At 39.6% G+C, this 18929-nt stretch overlaps 2 protein-coding genes across 3 annotated transcripts in view; one reads left to right on the top strand and one right to left on the bottom strand.

The window, feature by feature from the left end:
- Window positions 1-18929, top strand: part of LOC123378359 (TGF-beta receptor type-2-like) — a 148159-nt gene that overhangs the window by 17825 nt on the left and 111405 nt on the right. The window lies entirely within an intron of this gene.
- SNX4 (sorting nexin 4) overlaps window positions 1-18929 on the bottom strand; it is a 58008-nt gene that overhangs the window by 2302 nt on the left and 36777 nt on the right. For both annotated transcript variants that reach the window (XM_045032024.1, XM_045032023.1), the window contains exons 7-13: window positions 16387-16459; window positions 13858-13919; window positions 12157-12222; window positions 6146-6235; window positions 3283-3382; window positions 1714-1859; window positions 210-324 (exon numbers count right to left, since the gene is read on the bottom strand). In XM_045032024.1, coding sequence (XP_044887959.1) covers window positions 210-324; window positions 1714-1859; window positions 3283-3382; window positions 6146-6235; window positions 12157-12222; window positions 13858-13919; window positions 16387-16459 — 652 coding nt within the window. The remainder of the gene's footprint in view (window positions 1-209; window positions 325-1713; window positions 1860-3282; window positions 3383-6145; window positions 6236-12156; window positions 12223-13857; window positions 13920-16386; window positions 16460-18929) is intronic.

The following is an 18929-nucleotide window of genomic DNA, read 5'->3' on the forward strand; positions in this document are numbered from 1 at the left end:
AGAATCTCTCTTAACCTCAGTGCATGCCAGGAAGAAAGAGTAGGCAGCAAGGATATGGCATCTTGCATGCAAGATGGACTATGCTGCAGCTCCTACTCGATTGATTTCCAGCCTTCTGCAACAGCAGTTCTCTCATTTGTTACAGATCTGCCCCTGGGTCCCCTACTACTATTTACATATTTGTCCTATCCGTCAGAAGCAAAACCTACCTTTTTGCACATACTAATCTGCATCACAGCATAACTTATGAGGGCCTCTTTCAAGTCATGATTCTTTTGCTCTTTGAAGCGTTCAATATCTGTCCAGGCACTTTTCACAAACTCTCTGAAATGAAAACAATATAGTTTTGTTAATGTGAATGTTTTTAAAAAATACTTAATAAATTATGGGCCCCAGCCAGCTTCTACTGAAATTATCTGGAGAAGGACTCTGCCTTTGTCAAAACCTGAAGTGCTACACTTTTATAGTCTACGAGTTGGATCAGAGTCTTTTCTATGCACCGTGGATGGGATCCTCATTTTATATGTTTACTTGCTCTAATGTTGGAATGTGTGCCACAATAATTCACCTAGTTCTTCAGAGATTTTTAATAGCAAATCACATACTTTTTTATAAACTGGAGACCTTCACAGATAAACTTCAGTCAGATCTATGTGGCCACTGAACTAAATGAATAATTCATAACGAATTTATATTCGGATCCTTGACAGCCTCGCTAAATACAGTGCTCTGGTTGAGGGGCTTTGTGCCTTAGCATCCTCTTAGATCATCTCATTTCCTGTGAGAATCCTATAGACCCTCTTAAAATTCACTTGTCGCGAGCATTTAAGTCAGTAATGTACGATTGTTTGAATGTTTGCAGGAAGTGGGCACAAGCTTAGCTGAAGCAAATTTATTTCAGAATAGAATACTCCCTTTTCTTGTTTGTCTGCAATATTTGCCTCCAGCGCTACACCTAACCAAAACAGGGGCAAGTTCATACTGTAAAATAACTCATAGCTTACTGTTTGTACTGCACTGCACAAACTAGACAAGTATTCATTTGAAAACTGTTTCCTGAGCTATAAAAGCAGATGTCCAGCACTTCTGTCAAGATGATTAAGGAATTCCATTTACCGGGTCCTAATTTCTATTGAGTATTTTGTTGTTTTGAACTGTGTATGAACTGGTCTGTTTCTTATCTTTTGGCATGGAAGGATTACAGCTAACAGATAGCACACTCATCTTTCCTATAACAACAATGAATGTGTTCTGACACAAATGTCTAGGTTTTGCAATGTGAGTTCCTACTAGTTAGAAAACTAAGACTTAGTCATTCAAATGTAGCTTGCTAAAACATTTAATCACAAACAGAAGTCAACTATCCTTCATACAAAACTTTCTAAGGAATTATTAGCTCTAATGTCAGGAGCTATATTTATAGACTGGACTAAAACTACATCTGAATTCTACATTCAAGTAGCCACTACAAAGCTCAAATCCTCGTTTGCTTACAGCCCACCTGTTAAACATATTACCAGCTGAACATAAAACAAGGAGTCGGCCATTAAATGGGTCTCAGTAACTGGGAAAGCGATCAGCTCTTACATATGGTACCGTCTCAGATCAGGAGCTAACTGAGTGTACTGTACTTAATTTCACAACTTGTAAATGACAGGAATTTTTATAGACAACTCATAAACACCAAGGATATATTAAAAATTCCACCTTTACCTGCCCTCCACATTTTTAGATTTCAGTTGTTCTTCCCCTTCATGTATCTGTTCTTCTAGAACCTTTATCTTGCCTTCTCTTTGCTCAGGAGTTTCCTGACCAAACAGTTTGCTTGTCATTCCCTTTAGAGAAAACGTTCTCAGAGTCTAAAATCAAACAGAAAAATGCTCTAAATGCTTTGTTCCAGTAGAATGAGAATTAATATTTGGCTGGTGGAGCTCAGACACTGAAAAATGTACTACTGTGAGGTGGGTGCAAGAGGCATGGTAGTTCAAATTAAAACCAACAGTTAAACAAACCTATATTACACTGCTACCTCGATATAACGCCACCTGATATAACACGAATTTGGAAATAGTGTGGTAAAGCGGTGCTCGGGAGGGGGGGGGGCGCCCTGTGTACTCCGGTGGATCAAAGAAAGTTCAATATAACACGGTTTCTAACATGGTAAGATTTTTTGGCTCTTATATCGGGATAGACAGCATTATATCGGGATAGACAATTTTTAGTAAATACACCTCTATCTGAAACTTCACATAAAGTCTCTAACCTCTTCAAAAACTGCCTTCAAATTATTTCCATTGCTGTATGCAGTGTTGTAGCCGTGTTGGTCCCAGGACATTAGAGAGAGACATGGTGGGTGAGGTAATATCTTTATTGGACCAACTTCTGTTGGAGAGAGAGAGAGAGAGACACTTTCAAGCTTACACAGAGCTCTTCTTCAGGTCTGGGAATGTCCTCAAAGAAGAGCTCTGTGTTAGCTCGAAAGTTTGTCTCTCTCACCAACAGAAGTTGGTCCAGGAAAAGGTATTACCTCACCCACTTTCTCTCTTCAGATACTTTGATCGATAAGATTCTTATGGCCTGATCCACTGACCACTGGACTCAAGGGAATGACTCCCATTGACTTTAATGGGCTTCATTCTGGGCCCATATTGAATTAATTTGTTTTCAGTCACCAATTTCTAATCTTCAAGTAATATTTCTTGTCATATGATATGAAAAAACAGTGAAATAATTCTACACTAAGATATTAATAACTTTAGCAGTAATTGTTTACTCTGTTTATTCACCTTTCAGATTAAATGCAAATATTTGTTTTTAGATATTATCTAATTTCAGCCATTTTCCTGGGAGGGGGGAAGGGGGGCGGAGAGAGGGGCAACGGGGGAAGGTGAACCTAACATTTCATAATGAGGATGGTAAGCTTTTAAAAAGGTACAACAAAGATTTTTTTTCCTCTAGATGACCATAACTAACCAGAAACTTTGGTCTTGGTAGTATTCTATTTCATCTCATTTGAAACACTTCAGAGCACCTTACCTGCAAGCCTGTATTTGCTAGATCTTAATATAAAAAGCCCCACACAAATGGTATTAATCACTATGAAAAAAAAATTAGTGTAAACTACTAAAAGATCTACAGCTCACGTGATACTTGTCATCATAACCAGCTGTCCACGTTATCTATCTGTTAAATGCCATTTAGATGGCACCCTAACTTGTTTAGATCTCTTAAAAAAAAAATAAAATCTAAGTCTTGAAGAAGAAAATGGAAAAACAGACTCACTCCTGTTGCTAGTTCTTCACACTGTTGTTTCTTAGATGCCAGGTCCTGAGCAGCCATTTCCAAGTCATACTGCATTAGTTCATGTTTCCTGCAAACGGCCCTGAAAACAACCAATGAACAATTTGTCATTTAACGTTTTGTCTTGCTACGTTTTCACCACCTTCGAAGCTTTAAAAAAAAGGTTAAAATGTTTTTTTTTAGCATATGTCGTGTTCACTTATTTATCTAGCCTGTATTTAATAGTCCTATAACAGTAAACATAAGTCTAGTGCAAGCCTGCTAAATTACAAATTGTTGAGATGAGTTCCTGTCTGCATCCTGTAAAACTTGCCATACCAGTATTGCCCTGGCCTCTTCTTTTGTCATTCAGTGTTGAACGCATTCTAAGACAATATGCATTTCCTCACCTTTTGGGGGCGAAGCCAGACTTTAAGGCACCTGCTCCCCTACATGGTGTAAACTTTGCTTGTGCCAATCAGAAACGAACACAAACAGGTTTTGGGCCCCGTCCCCTATGACACTTCTATGATGTCATTGTGGGTACTTTATGGCCTGCCTGCCATGTGCAGGCAGGGAGAGGAGAAAGAAAAACGAATCCTGTGTATACCCGTGTATCCTGTGTATACCCGTGTATCCTGTGTATGCCCGTAACCGAGCCTGATCACCTCGAAGCCTCTCTCTCAGCTCACGTGTTTCAAACAGAGCTTCTACGTTTGCCGGTCGTTATGCGTTGGTTTGTATTTGTAAGTATCAGTTATTACTAAATGCTGCATCTTTGTTTATAAATATTGTTAGTAGATATTTTAGTCATTGTGTGTTTTAAGTTTCATTAACTCTATTAGCTAATCATACGCTGCTCCCTTACCCCTTGTAATTATCCCCAATAAAACTTTTAAACTGATTAAGTTTAGTGTGTGTGTGTCTGCAGTTTGCATCGTAACCCACACTCTCCTTGCATCCCTTACCAATATAGTCTGTTGCCACGTGCAGCCTGGTAAATAACAGGCCTGCATTTTCTTTCGCCCCTGCGAGTCCGTGGCAATCTACACAAATTTTCTGGTACGTTAGTGATTTTATACTTCAGTGACCCGAAGCATATTCTCCTGCTGCTCCTTTTTCCATAATCTCATACTAAGATTTTGTATGCCATATAAAACCATCCTCTATCTATGGACATCCTTGTAAAATGGTTTCATTCAACGTTACAGTAAAAATTCCAATTGTAGGAAAGGGTTTACATGTCATTTTGGACATTGTGCCTGTGTGACAGGCAAAGATGCACATTAATCTTAGGAAAATATCTTTCATTGTAACTTAACCCAGAGTCTTCAAATTCCTTAGAGTGTACTAAAAAATTTTTGTTTGTAAAAAGTGATACTGTACCTAAATTTATACAGCACCTTTCATTCAGAAGGATCTCAACGTGCTTTGCAAACTTTACGAATGGATTTGCAAACACAAGTGTCGCCACTTCCTTAGTGAATGTGGCAATTGTAACTGTTCACAGCAAAAAACCACAGTACTTTAGGGCAGGAAGGAGTACTAGGGGAGGTTAGGGAGGCAGAATGCATCTGTCACAACCAGACATTATTTGGGAAACTTAAAAAAAATTCCCATGCCTAGTTTTGAACAGCTGTAAGTGGCAAGAGACTCTTTTGTGTCTCATAATGGAAGATAGCACCTCCAGCAGAAGACTGTCCTGGGGCATTGATTCAAAGGGAGGAGCACAGCTTAATCAACACACAACCAGGGCCGGCTCCAGGCACCAGCTGAGCAAGCTGGTGCTTGGGGCGGCATATTTTATGGGGCGGCATTCCACCCAAACCCAGGGCAGCATGGCCGGTTGTTTTTTTTAAGTTTGCCGCTCCGGCCACCCTGTAGGGGGCGGCAGAGCCGAGGAGGGGAGTGCCCTGTAGCAAACTGGGCAGGGCAGCTCCTGTTCTTCCCTCTCCGCCGACTGGAGCGGAGCGGAGCCCTCCCGGCAGGCGGCACAGTGGTCGGGACCGCGGGACAAGCGCCCAGCTAAAGCCCTGGCCGCCCCCCTTCTCTCTCTCTTCCCCCCCCCACTCCCTCCTTCTTCCCCACTAGACTGGGTGCGCACTCTGCAGCACCTCTGCAGCACAGGGAGTGAGTCCCTCTGCACCCCGGCTCTGGCTGCCCGGCAGGGTTTTGTTGTTTTTTTCCCCCTGCTTTGCCGCTCCGGTCGCACCGGTTTCCCCCCCACCCCCCTCGATTTGCCGCTCTGGCCATGCTCCAGGTTTTTTGTTTTGTTTTCTTTCCCTGCTTTGCCACTCCAGCCTTGCTGCAGGTTCCCTCCTACCCCCGCTTTGCTGCAGATTTTTATTTTGTTTTCTTTCCCTGCTTTGGCGCTCCGGCCGCGCTGCGGGTCCCTCCCCGCTGCTCCAGCCGCGCTGCAGGTTTTTTTGTTTGGTTGGTTTTTTCCCCTCCTGCTTTGCCGCTCTGGCCGTGCTGCAGGTGTCCCCCCCGACTTTGCTGCTCTGGTCGCGCCACAGATTTTTTGTTTTGTTTTTTTCCCCTCCTGCTTTGCCGCTCCGCCCCCCCCCTTTTTTTTATCCGCTTGGGGCAGCAAAAAAAGCCAGAGCCGGCCCTGCACACAATGTTACTTCCTAGAGCAGCTGGATTTTGTCTACCATTGAATTACTAAGCAGCTCAGCTATACTTAACTCTGATTGGCTTACTGGGTAACAAATGATGCAAGGTATTTGCAGACTTCAGAACGTAACCGTGTAATGTTTTCTTCAAAAGTAAAAACTGTAAAGGATAGAGACAAATCTGCAGAGCATGTATTAAAATAAAGCAACAGAAGTACAGGGGTTCTAATCTTTTATGTTAATATACTTACCGCAGAGCTTCTGCATAGAAAAGATATTCTTTTAGCTGATCTGCATAATGCTCTTCCTCTTCCAATATGTCATCAATAGAAGCTGCATATCTGGTAAAGTACAACCTTTGGTTAAACACAAGAACCCCTGATTTAGCTTCTTAAATGATATAAATACTGTAAAAGTGAAAGAACCCTATTTCTTAGCGATAATCGTAAGTTACCTTAAAAGGGCTCTTTACTGTTGGATTTAAAAGGTGTATTTTAATGCTGAACAGACGAATGTACACTCTCCTGAAGGCCTGTTTCTGAAGTTATTACTACAGTGAAGTGATAAATCTTACACTAGGTCAAACGTTTTCTGCTGAAGAGGAGGCTGTTTTTATTACAGGAAAAGGAAAAAAACAACTGGCTAAAGTAATTTATTCCTTTTCTTCAGTGATTTTCAACAGGCAGCAGCAAACTGAAAAATATTCATAACAAATTTCAGAAGGAGAATGGCATCTTTAAGGTTTGGTGACGTGAACTTGATGCCTTCTAAGAGGCTAGAGGCAACATTTAAGAGGCGATTTTCACTTGACCCTCAGTCAATGGTGATGGAAACAATGGCATTTGAGAATCCTCAGCACTTTGCAGAATCAAGCCTTTTAGTTCCTTAAGTAGCAAGTTCAACAACCTGTCCTTCACATACAAGAGTGTCAATTCAGACTAGCAGCTATATATGCAAGTCTTTGAGGAGCACATTTTCCAAAGTACTCAATGTTGACCTAACTGTGCCTACTGTAATCATTGAGAGTTTTATCACTGCTCCCGTTGACTTCAATGGAGCAGAGTTAGGCTGACGCTGAGACATTTTGAAAAATCCCACCCCCTACGGTGCGTGGCAGAAAGTGATTTTAAATTTACAATCACTTAAAAAGGTAAGAAATGTTGTATGACAGCTTTCAACGGGCTCCCATTGTTTGAAAAAGATTAGCGTTTTCAAGCATGCTTAGGGACAGAAGTACCTCTGTAAAATGGTTACTGCACGTATCTTCTCTTGTATGTTTTGAGTTATATCTGATTAGCCTACTAACAGAAATAAGATTTTACTATTGTCAGCAACACAGAGCCAATGCAGTTGGGATGAATGAGCTGTGTTATATTCCACCCCCTGTAGCATCAACAAAACCAACTAAGTTTGAATTCTAGAGTCTTTGTTGCAAAGGCTAAAGCAAAAAGTATAAAAACCCACTAAAATGACAACAAAATATAGAAGTAACAAAACTTTGCTAATCACCACCACACTCTTTGTTTTCATGTTGTTCCTTGCATCCAACACTTCATCTGTGTCTTTCACATTGTAAGATCTCTCAGTCTCCTCTCCTATCTGTGTTTGTGAAGCAACCAGCACAAAAGGGACCTCTGGGCACATGTCACCGTGTAAGGCATCTTCATACACCAAGCACTATTTGTGTCTGGTTTTCTTCCTAAAATCATGGGACTTTATCACCTGCTCCCTGTCCCTCAAAGTCAGACCTGCTGGCATATGTAAATGACAGCCTGTTTTCAGCAGGGAGGCTCTCCAGCAACTAGGATCTAGGGAAGGACTGCTGGTGGCTCCCACGCTGAAAGGGAGCTGGGAGTGTGAACTGGAAGAGTGCTGGGAGTTCCACTATTGAGATTCCCATAGGAAACAACTGTGGCTGTTAGGTCCGTCCTGTCAAGGGACAAGGTAAGGAGCCTGAGGGGGGATATAGCCAGAAGCTGGCAAGCAAATCAGGGGGCCGGCTGGAAGGTGATGTGAGCCCTTAGAGCTGAAAAGTGAAAGCCAGTCATGTTTGGGAGAACTATCTGTAGTTTCTAGTTGGGGGACTGTGGAATCCTGAGGAGAAGACATGGATTGGACAGAGGGTTCCTATACAAGAGCTGGACTGTAGAATCAAAAAAATGTAGGTCTGGAAGAGGTCAGCTAGTCCAGCCCCGTGCCCTGAGACAGTAAACCTAGACCATCCCCGACAGGTGTTTGTCCAACCTGTTCTTAAACATTTCCAATGATGGGGATTCCACAGCCTTCCTTGGAAGCCTACTCCAGAGCGTAACTATCCTTACCGTTAGAACTGTTTTCCTAATAGCTAACCTGAATCTCCCTTGCTCAGATCAAGCCCTTTACTACTTGTCCTACCTTCAGTGCACATGAGGAACAATTGATCACAGACCTCTTTATAACAGTCCTTAACATATTTGAAGATTGTTATCACATCCCTCCTCAGTCTTCTTTTCTCATGACTAACCATGGCCAGATTTGTAAGCTTTCTGCATAGGTCAGGTTTTTCCAAACCTTTTATCGTTTTTGTTGCTCTCCTCTGAACTCTCCCAAGTTTGTCCACACCTGCCTCCTGTGTCTTACATGCAACACCCCATAATGTTATTAGCCTATTTTACAATTGCATCATATGTTGGTTCATATTCAATTTGTGATCCACTGTAACCCCAGATCCTTTTGTGCAGTACGTCTGTCTGGCCAGTTAGTCCCCATTTTGTAGTTGTATATTTGATTTTTCCCATCCTAAATGTAGTACTTTGCACTTGTCTTTATTGAATTTGATCGTCTTGATCTCAGACCAATACAATATATAATTTGTATATTAATAAACCAGAGCCTAGGAGTGAGATTTTGTTCTGGGCTGTGACTGTTGTGCGCATGATTTTATAGAAGGGAGATCTGAGGTACAGCACATCCAAGAAGGGTCCAGGCAAGGTGACCTTGTGACAGAAGTCTGATAATCTGTTAACAGCTTGCTTTTCAAAGGAGGCAGGAAGGATACAGGGATAAATTAAATAAAAGTAAAAAACACACCACACTGGTAGTTGGAGCAGGGAACACGTCTCAATGCTACCTTTAATTACTGTCTGGTGCTCCAGATACGTGTCTTTTTTATGTGTTCTGAATTTAAAGCCCACCAATAATGTACAGCCAAGGAGGTGAGAGAAGACTCTGGGCTTAAACCCCAAGCAAGTTGAGAAGGTGCTGTCTTTGAGCTTGAAGGGCTGATCTCCTGCATAATCATCTATAAAAGGGCAATGGCATCTGCCCAGTTTTGTGAGAGAGGAGCATTACCACCGTGTCTGTATCAAGACTTGAATTTAAGGCTCTGGGGGGTTTTTTTGTTTTTGTTTTTTTAAAGTTCCTAAAACAAAAGAGTTGGGATTTTTTAGGGCTACAGATGGACTGTACTTCAGTTGCAGCCAAGTTTTTCAAGGGAAGATTTATGACCGAATGCTAGGAGTTGTTCTGCCCAACTCCCACCTAAACATACCCCAGAGCAGAATTTATACAAAAACTTAAATCATGGTTTGACAAAGTAGTAGGTCAGCAGAAGCTGCACTTCTGACTATTTGAACCCAATTTTGCGCACTTTAGGCCAAAACAGGTTAAACAAATCATGGAAATCCCCAAAGAGAAAGGGAAATGCACAGCAGGGAACACGCTTCTACAAACAGGGAAATAAATGTTGCAGAGCTAAAACTTTCCAACATACTAGATTCACCTCATAGTCAATGGGAGTTGTGCAGCTAACCCACTCTTGTTATACTTTAAACAAACTAACTATTTTAGGTTGTCAGTTGATTATGGAGCAGCAATGCCAGCAAGGCTAGAGTCAAGTTTCTAAATTTAGGGGGGTCATTCATTTTTATCATGGGATAAAAGAAAAAATGGATGGCACCATGAAAATTAATACACATACAGACACTCCCCCCATACTACACAACTATGTGGCTTCTTAAATAATAATGAGTTAAATAAAAGGGACAGAAACATTTGACTAACCATCAAAAATCCTAATAAAAATGAAGCTGGTATAAGCAGGATATGTGCAGAATAGCTTTAAATGTATTGCAGGAACAGGTTTAGATATTTATAATGTATACTTCCTGCTCAGAAACCATACTCCTTGTGCAGTACTCCATACTACTTCCCATAACATTAGATTTGGAGGGGAGGAGGAGTGGGGGAAGAAGAATTGTACTGCTCAATTATTTTTCCAGTTGATCCTGGAGGTGGGAGGGGAAAAAAAACCCAAAAAAACCAACCAACCAAATTTATGAGAGTCATAATGAGTCCCTGAACAGAGATTTCCCTACACCCACCATGAACTCCCCCATTCTCTCTCGCCCTCCCCATCACCCCTGTGGTCAACTAGTGACATGCAGTGTTGCCAATTTAGTCGCTTTCCAATAGCCCCTGTAAATTCGAATACCATGTCTAATTTCAGTTCCTGGGGAAGACTGTCTCTGAACCTCACAACTGCTGTCTCCAGTAAGAAATGAGCTAGAGAGGCCACTTCTGGGATCACCTGTTTGTTAGAGCAGAGAGAAAAACTATGCCATCGGAGATTGCCTTTGATGGTTATTCATTAAAGCATGGACTAATATAGGTTACCCTGGGAACTCTCCACCACCATCATTCTGGGTCTTCAGCACTAACAACATAAAGGGCAGAAGTCTTAGGTGTTAAGTCTTACAACCTCCTTGTGCCTCTAACTGCTGTTTTATGGTAAAGTGGAGCAGGTATAAACTGGAGGGGGGTATAATCTTTTGAAGGAGGTATTTGTTCTATTTGCTTTACTTTATTTGATTAAAACATCTTCTCAACATTCTGACAGCACAGCATGGTGCATGTTGATGTATCACAAAAGAGAAGCTAGGCAGGTCCAAGTACGTTTTCATTTATCTGCAGTACTTGTTCACGCAACTGAAAATAAATTGATTTCTACGGGACTGTTCAAATTTTGCAGTATTGTAATAAATATTTAACGCTGCACTCCACTTCCTTATTCTTTCTATGCCCTTTTATTTGGAGTTATTTCTTGTAATGGGATTTCGGCTGTATAATAAAACTATTTTAACATTAACCATAAAACTGTTTTTAAACATGGAAATAAATGCTTCTATGTTTCATTCCTAAACACTCATATTATTTAAGGATGTGATAAAATTCTCACTTTTTAAACCAAGCGTTAATTGAGAATTCACTGTTAAGCGAGCTTCTCCATAAAATTCTATTTGGCAGCAGGAATCTGGAAATTTATATCCCTTACTAAAACTGGACAAGGGCATCAATTTACAATACAGACGTAAACTGGCATCACAAAATAGTACTACTGACAACCTTAAAGTTTTCTCATGATTCACTTTTAAAATATTATCTTTTCCAATTAAAACTATTTTATGTTTCATAGTTCCACTTGCAAAGCCACAGAACTCCTGAATGGGTTAAACAACTACTCTACCAGTCATTATGATTTTGTGAAATGGAAGGAACCAGAGATACAGTGAATAAGAATTTCTCTACTATGTTTATTATTATTACATAGAAAGCAAAACTAAAAGAATTCCCTGTTGCTGTAATACAGATACTATAAGCAATCTGAAGCGCTAAACAGTTTATTTTTTTATTTTGAGGGTTCTGTTCTCCTTGTTTCATGTACATAACCATCATTGAATCCAATGGAAGTTAAACATATGTGGTAAGGTGCTCAGTAGCGATTCCTGGTTACAACCACTATTATTTCAGGATGGTACTTGAAATTATTTTGGAATCCACTAAATAAGCCTGGGGTGCTGAACAGTTTAAAAAAAATTAAAAAAGGTTATTTAAACTTTGTTAAGTACAAATTAGCGTACCATCTACCGCATGGTGCAAGGCATTCCTGCCAAAAACAAATGGCTCTCATCGGGTCTGCAGTACATTACAGTTTAATTCCACTAGTTTCTGGCATAGCAGCTTAAAAGAAAAGCTGGAAGAATTCCAAACACCTCTATAGTTTCAAAATAATAATAAAAAGTAACCCCTCTGGCTCCCCCGAGGCCCTTTGAGCTACTTAATACAGTACATGGACTCTAAAAACAGCCCACATCCAAAAGTCACTGAAATGTTGTGTACCCAATAGTAATATACCTCAAAAGTTCTCTCAGTACATTTCTGATAGAATTCCCTGCCCCCCCTTAATATATGTGCATCTGGCATACATCAAACTATCAGTACTTACACATCCATGTGATGGCCAGCACTTTGCAACCCATCCCCCATCTCCTTTTCTATTGCACTCCATTCACTAGAGAAAAAAGCAAATCCAATGAGAAACAACATCACACATGAAGTTAAAGGAAGTTAATAAGCTGCATCCTGTATATAGTTTCTTTCCAGGTGACATTTGAATGGAAATTGCCTCAAAAGTTGTACCTAGCCAAACTCCTTTTCTACCTCTAAGCAGCAGCACTGAACACAATTTAATAGTGAGACAGTTTTAAAGCATTCTGGTCAGGAACTGCCCTGCTCCATCCCTCTCCAGACACAGACAGAGAGGGGGGTTGTTTTTTTAGTTCCAGTTCAAGAGGCAGGCATGAAAAGAACCTTGTTTTAATAGTTAAAGAGATTAAGAGAAATACTTTCTAACAGAATTGCAACATAAGGTTCATTCCATTGTGTTGACACTTTTAGCGCCACTATCTGCAATACAAATGGTCTGTAAAGCTATACTACCAAATCTCAATATGGGAATGCTGATTTTTTAAAAACTAATAAGAGAATAGCCATTAGAGATGAGCAACACATCATCAGACCGAAACCTGCCACATCATACACTGGAAAAAACTGATGGATTTATAGCATTCACAGTAGAAACACTGGAGTCTCACTTCTGAAATAAGACTCTCCAAACCTATTTTTTTTTCCCCCTTAGGATCACTGCATATTGTTGACAAACTATATCTATATCTATATGATTAAATCTAGTCAGTTTATGGATTACACAGACACCAAAACTGGAGTGGAGATGGCAATCACTTAGAAGTTCACCACAAGTAAATCATAATTATACATTAATCTCATTATCTCTTAACTCTGCACGTTATTTGGTTTTATCAATTATCCTAAAACTGTACCCCCCCACCTCTTAAATATTGAATGTACTTTTAGTTATCCTCCTCTTTGTGTAATTTATGTCTAGTATTTATTGTTCTATACTTTAACAGAGTAGATTTTTTAATTGTCTATAATGTTGACATTTGTTTATCCTTGTGTTATTACAAAACTGCACCTAATTTAATTTTAAACCCCCAGCCAGAAAGACATCTGCAATCCATTAACCTGGTGAATTAAATTTAGCACTTGTACAGATTGTATAAGCAGGAGGTTCCCCTTAACCAGAAGTTAGATTCTTTAATTCTCCAGCGAGATGGAAAACTTGAGCATGCAACTCAGGCACATAAATCAAAAACTATTGGTTAATTCAACTTCTAAAAAGTGTACTACAATATACCTGAGATATTGTTGATTTTTTAATGTATTAAAAGGATCAGGATACCTTTCAGCACTACAGATACAATGCAACAATTATTAACTATATAAAATAAATTACTAGGAAGCATTCTGAGGAGCAAACAGTTAAGAACTAATAGAAAAAGACAAAAATCATGAAGTTATATTAAAAAAACAACCTAAAAACTTCATCCAGTTGAAACTAAAAAGTTCAGCAAAGGTAGAGAGATCTGTGTCAAATACAGCATCTTGTCAATGTCTTAATACTGAGCAGTGACACTTTCCAATGCACATATTATTTAGTAAAACAAAATATATCAACATTTAAAATTCAAAAATAAGGATAAATAAGCTTCACCCATTACCTGCAAACTATCTAAGCTTCAGGAAACTAGGTTATGTATTTTAAAAAACCTGTTCTAATTCTTACCTGAACACTCTCCCATAATTCCCATGCACTTTGTATACACCATAGAGACGGTCTGCCACTCTCTAAAACAAACATTTGTAAGAGTTAGATTTTGGACAAGCCCATTTCTTTTATATGCAGTTTACTAGCTTCTTGTAAAACATACATATCTTAAGCAAAGACTAATGTTTACAGACTAACCCTTCAGGTCTACAGCTGTAATAACTCAACAGCAGTATATGAGATGAAAATGTTATTTTATAAAGGCTAAAGCATAGCTCTGACTTGTCTTTTAAGACCAATAGTATAACTATTTTTTAAATCAACGGCTTCAAACTATACTGGAAAAAAAAAATCACATTTAGACCATTCTATGTATGAAAATCTACAGAAATGCATCAGACTGTCTATACATCCAGTCAATCAGCCACTCTAGTTAGATCACCAACAACCGAGTTAATGTGAGGCGCAATTCATTTCACCTGTATAACACCTATGTAAGTGGACATCACACAGGGGAATGTAAGAGGGTGTATATGAAAACAGGAAGACAAAAATCTATGCTTCAGTTCAGAGTTGTGGTTAAGCCTCTTCCCATCTCTCACCCTGCATGGCCACTTTCCCCATGCAGTCCTAACAAAGGCCTTAAAAATGAACTGCAAAGGAAAGCAGGGTTGGTTCAGAAAAAAGAAACTTCAAGGCTTTTCCATACACGATGAAGAATCCGAAAAGGCACAAGCCTATTTTTTTTTCCTTGAAATACAATACTACAAAGAATGGGAAAGGAAGAGTCAACTCATCACAACACTTGCTGCTAAAGCTAGAAGTAAATTCATGCGTTCGGAGAATCAGAAACCTGCACATGCTACAGTGTTGGTAACTATATAGTTACTGATTTTTCCCTCTACATTACACTGAACTCCGAAGCGCAACTTATTTTTGTCCTTCACGATTATTAAAATCGCAGTTTGATATGTCAGTGAGTGAAACAGAAGTTTTATAAAAGCCATAATTATTCATGTGTCAAAGAGGTAAAAAGGAATTAAGTTAGAACACTGTCACACAGCTCATACACACATGTACTGGCAGGAAGGCAAGTTACTGGAATACAAGCAATTAATCCTCTAACATGCCTCCACTCGACAGGGCAATCAATTACAATCCTCCCCTACAGCACACTTTTGCCAAAAAGTAAACCCCTGTTGAACACACTAAGAACTAGTATCATGCTCCCTGTTACCAGGGTTGTAATTTCCTATTTCCCTCTCAGTTTTGTATTTTTTTAAAGCTTGTGTTTTCAAGCCATATGAGACAGCCATCCTGATTCCATGACATGACTGTTCTAATCATTCTAAAAGACATTATTCATTACAGACCGGTCTGTAAGATGAAAAGTGTCGTGGGGAACTTGCATAACTTGTGAATTCACACCACAAGCTCTAGAAAACACAATACACTGCTACCTTGATATAACGCCACCCTATATAACACAAATTCGGATATAATGCGGTAAAGCAGTGCTCCGGGGTGGCAGGGCTGCGCACTTCAGTGGATCAAAGCAAGTTCAATATAACAGGGTTTCACCTATAACGCGGTAAGATTTTTTTGGCTCCCAAGGACAGCGTTATATCGAGGTGGCGCTGTATTATATGTCTACGTTCCAGAAAAACCTCATGCCGTTCTAACTCCTTTTTGCCACATGAGAGAAAGGCAGAATCCTGCCAACTGTACAGTGGGGATCCAACGTTTTCTAGTTGATGTGGGCTTCTGGCCCCCTTGCTGCTTCTTCCAGTGGCAACACCTATGAAGAAGAAGTAATAATGCTATTCTGCTCTTCTCCCTTTCCTGTGAATTGTAATTGAAGATGTGCATCTTACTCTCTGGTAACAGTATACTTTGCACTTTTCACTAATTCTGTGAAATATGCAATGTTATGCTGCAGATTTTGATGGAACGTGCAACAAACTGGGGTCTAAAAACACTTCAAATCACTACAGGTCTTGTCTAGTTCTTTGGACATGACGCTGATGTATCAACGTTGAGTTCCAAGGTTCTACTGTCCCAGCTAAGTACCAACCAACCTTCCTCCCAATTCCCCAAGTGACTTTCGTGGGGTTTTAAATTGCCAATACAATAAGGTACTGCATGTAAACTATTCTACAAGACAGAATAAAGCAACGAGCCAAACAACAGCATTATGAATGTTTGTGGAAGCATTTGTAAGCATTTGTTTAACTAGAAATCTGTGGTGTAAGAATGGCCTTTTTCCAGTGACTATCAAAACATATAATTCAGACTGGGGAACAATATTGGAGATAAGCATTTCACACTGCTTTACTCCAAGCACATTTAGAATTCCTTCCCCCCAAAGTGTATGGTCACGCTCGCACTCGACCCCCCCCGCCCCCCCCACAAAAAAACACCCTGGACAGTACAACAAACCAATTTCAAGTGAAGAATACATACATCAGTTTTCTATTGACTAAAGAAGAAATGCTGTCTTATAAATATATTCTATTATTTGTCAGGACACACATGCGAAATACTTACAGCTCTGACTCGCAGAAGGTGTGATATGACAGACTGCAGTTCATCGCTGTAGTGTTTTAGCTCAGTAAATCGCCTAGGAACAGGAAACAGATAGTACATCATTAGCTATCACAAAAGCAAGCTTTCACAAAATGTAAGATAGAGCCACAACACAGGAGCTGGTGACACTGAGTTTGACTTATGTTAAAGTGGAATTAGCTGTGGATTCCTAGCAAATGACAACAGAATCAAATTCCTTTTTAGCAAATAATTACACATGCAAAACTACTGTACTTTTATACAATAACAGTAAAGGTTCAGATCAATTTATATGCCATAAATTTAAGAAATATAAACAGCAGACATTTTTTCTGAAAGACTGCTGCATCTGGGTTTTTTTAAGAGCACTTATGAAGCGGAATGTTATTTGATAGATATAATCTAATGAGCAGGAAGAAATGGTTCATTTAAAATCCCATTTGATGGGTTTTATGCTTACTAATGAAAAATTGTTTAAATTCTTTTGAAGTTGATAAAATATTACCTGTATTTACAATGTGCCTTTTATGCAAGGATCTCAAAGAACTCTAAAAAACATTAAATTAGCCTCAGAATACACCTAGGTGGTGTGTAAAATGGATATAATGTCCAAGGCTAAGCTGAACCCCAGAGCAGGTTGCTGACTTGGGGAAAGCCTCAAGAGGGGGTTATTTACTCCTGTGCAGATGATCAGAACAAGAGCTATACACCATTTAAGACCAACTTAAACCCTATTTTGAAGCCTTAGATTGTGCAGAGTCACGCGTTTTATCCAGAGTGAAAGTAAAGAATAGGAACTAGAGAACAGACTGACTACAGAATGATGTCTCTCAATTATTGTAGTGAAAAAAAATCCAGGCCAAGATTTTAAAAATAAATAAACAAACAGATGCCTAAAGTTAGGCTTCTAAATTCTTAATTAGTCACCTACATACAAGTGGTCTGATTTCAGAAATGCTTAGAACCCAGCAGGTCTCACTAAAAACAAAACAAACAAAAAAAAAAGCCACTTATTTAGGTGGCTAATTATGAATTTAAGAACCAAATTTCAGCACCCATTTAAAAAAAAATAATCTTTGCTTACACCACATGTTTCTAATATCTAGCCCAGTATCCCGTCTTCCGACAGTGGCCAATGCCAGGTGCCCCAGAGGGAATGAACAGAACAGGTAATCATCCCAGCTTCTGGCAAACAGAAGCTAGGGACACCATCCCTGCCCATCCTGGGTAACAGCCATTGATGGACCTATCCTCCATGAATTTCTCTCGTTCTTTTTTGAACCCTGCTATAGTCTTGGCCTTCACAATATCCTCTGGCAAGGAGTTCCACAGGTTGACTGTGCGTTGTGTGAAGAAATACTTCTTGTTTGTTTTAAACCTGCTCCCTATTAATTTCATCTAGGGACCTCTACTTCTTGTGTTATGAGGAGTAAATAACACTTCCTTATTTACTTTCTCCACACCAGTCATGATTTTATAGACCTCAATCATACCCCCTCTTAGTCATCTCCTTTCCAAGCTGAAGAGTCCCAGTCTTATTAATCTTTCCTCAGTCGGAATTCATTCCATACCCCTAATCATTTTTGTTGCCCTTTTCTGAATCTTTTCCAATTCCAATATATATTTTTTGAGATGGGGCGACCACATCTGCATGCAGTATTCAAGATGTGGGCGTATCAGGGATTGATATAGAGGTAATATGATATTATCTATCCCTTTCTTAATGATTCCCAACATTCTGTTCGCTTTTTTGACTGCCCCTACACATTGAGTGGATGTTTTCAGAGAACTATCCACAATGACTCCAAGCTTTCTTTCTTGAGTGGTAACAGCTAACTTAGACCCCATCATTTTATATGTATAGTTGGAATTATGTTTTCCAATGTGCATTACTCGGCATTTATCAACATTGAATTTCATCTGCCATTTTGTTACCCAGTCACCCAGTTTTGAGAGATCCTTTTGTAGCTCTTCACAGTCTGTCACCTTACTGTTTACCCCTTTTTCCAGATCATTTATGAATATGTTGAATAGGACGGGGCCCAGTATAGAGCCGTGGGAGACACCACTATTTACCTCTCTCCATTCTGAAAACTGGCCATTTATTCCTACCCTTGGTTTCTTATCCTTTAACAAGTTACCAATCCATGAGAGGACCTTCCTTCTTATCCCATGACAGCTTACTTTGCTTAAGAGCCGTTGGTGAGGGACCTTGTCAAAGGCTTTCTGAAAATCTAAATACCCTATAGTTCTAGTACACTAAGTAGCAAGAGAGCTTTCAGACATCTCTTATTCCAAACAGATGAAGACTGAAAATGGACAGCCCAGGATTAGAGAGGATTCCCATACTGTCGCTAAATCTGAGATACCATGTTCTTCCTGTTAAAATCTGATGCCAACTCTTCCTCTGCTATAAGAAAATGTTATCTTAGGTGGTTCTAGGGTGCCTATTAATTTTGGTATCCAGGCTCCATGCACAACTAACAAAACTGGTGTTGTTCCTCACCATTCCTTGATGAACAGGG

Source organism: Mauremys mutica, chromosome 10 (genome assembly GCF_020497125.1).
Source record: "Mauremys mutica isolate MM-2020 ecotype Southern chromosome 10, ASM2049712v1, whole genome shotgun sequence".
NCBI lineage: Eukaryota > Metazoa > Chordata > Testudines > Geoemydidae > Mauremys > Mauremys mutica.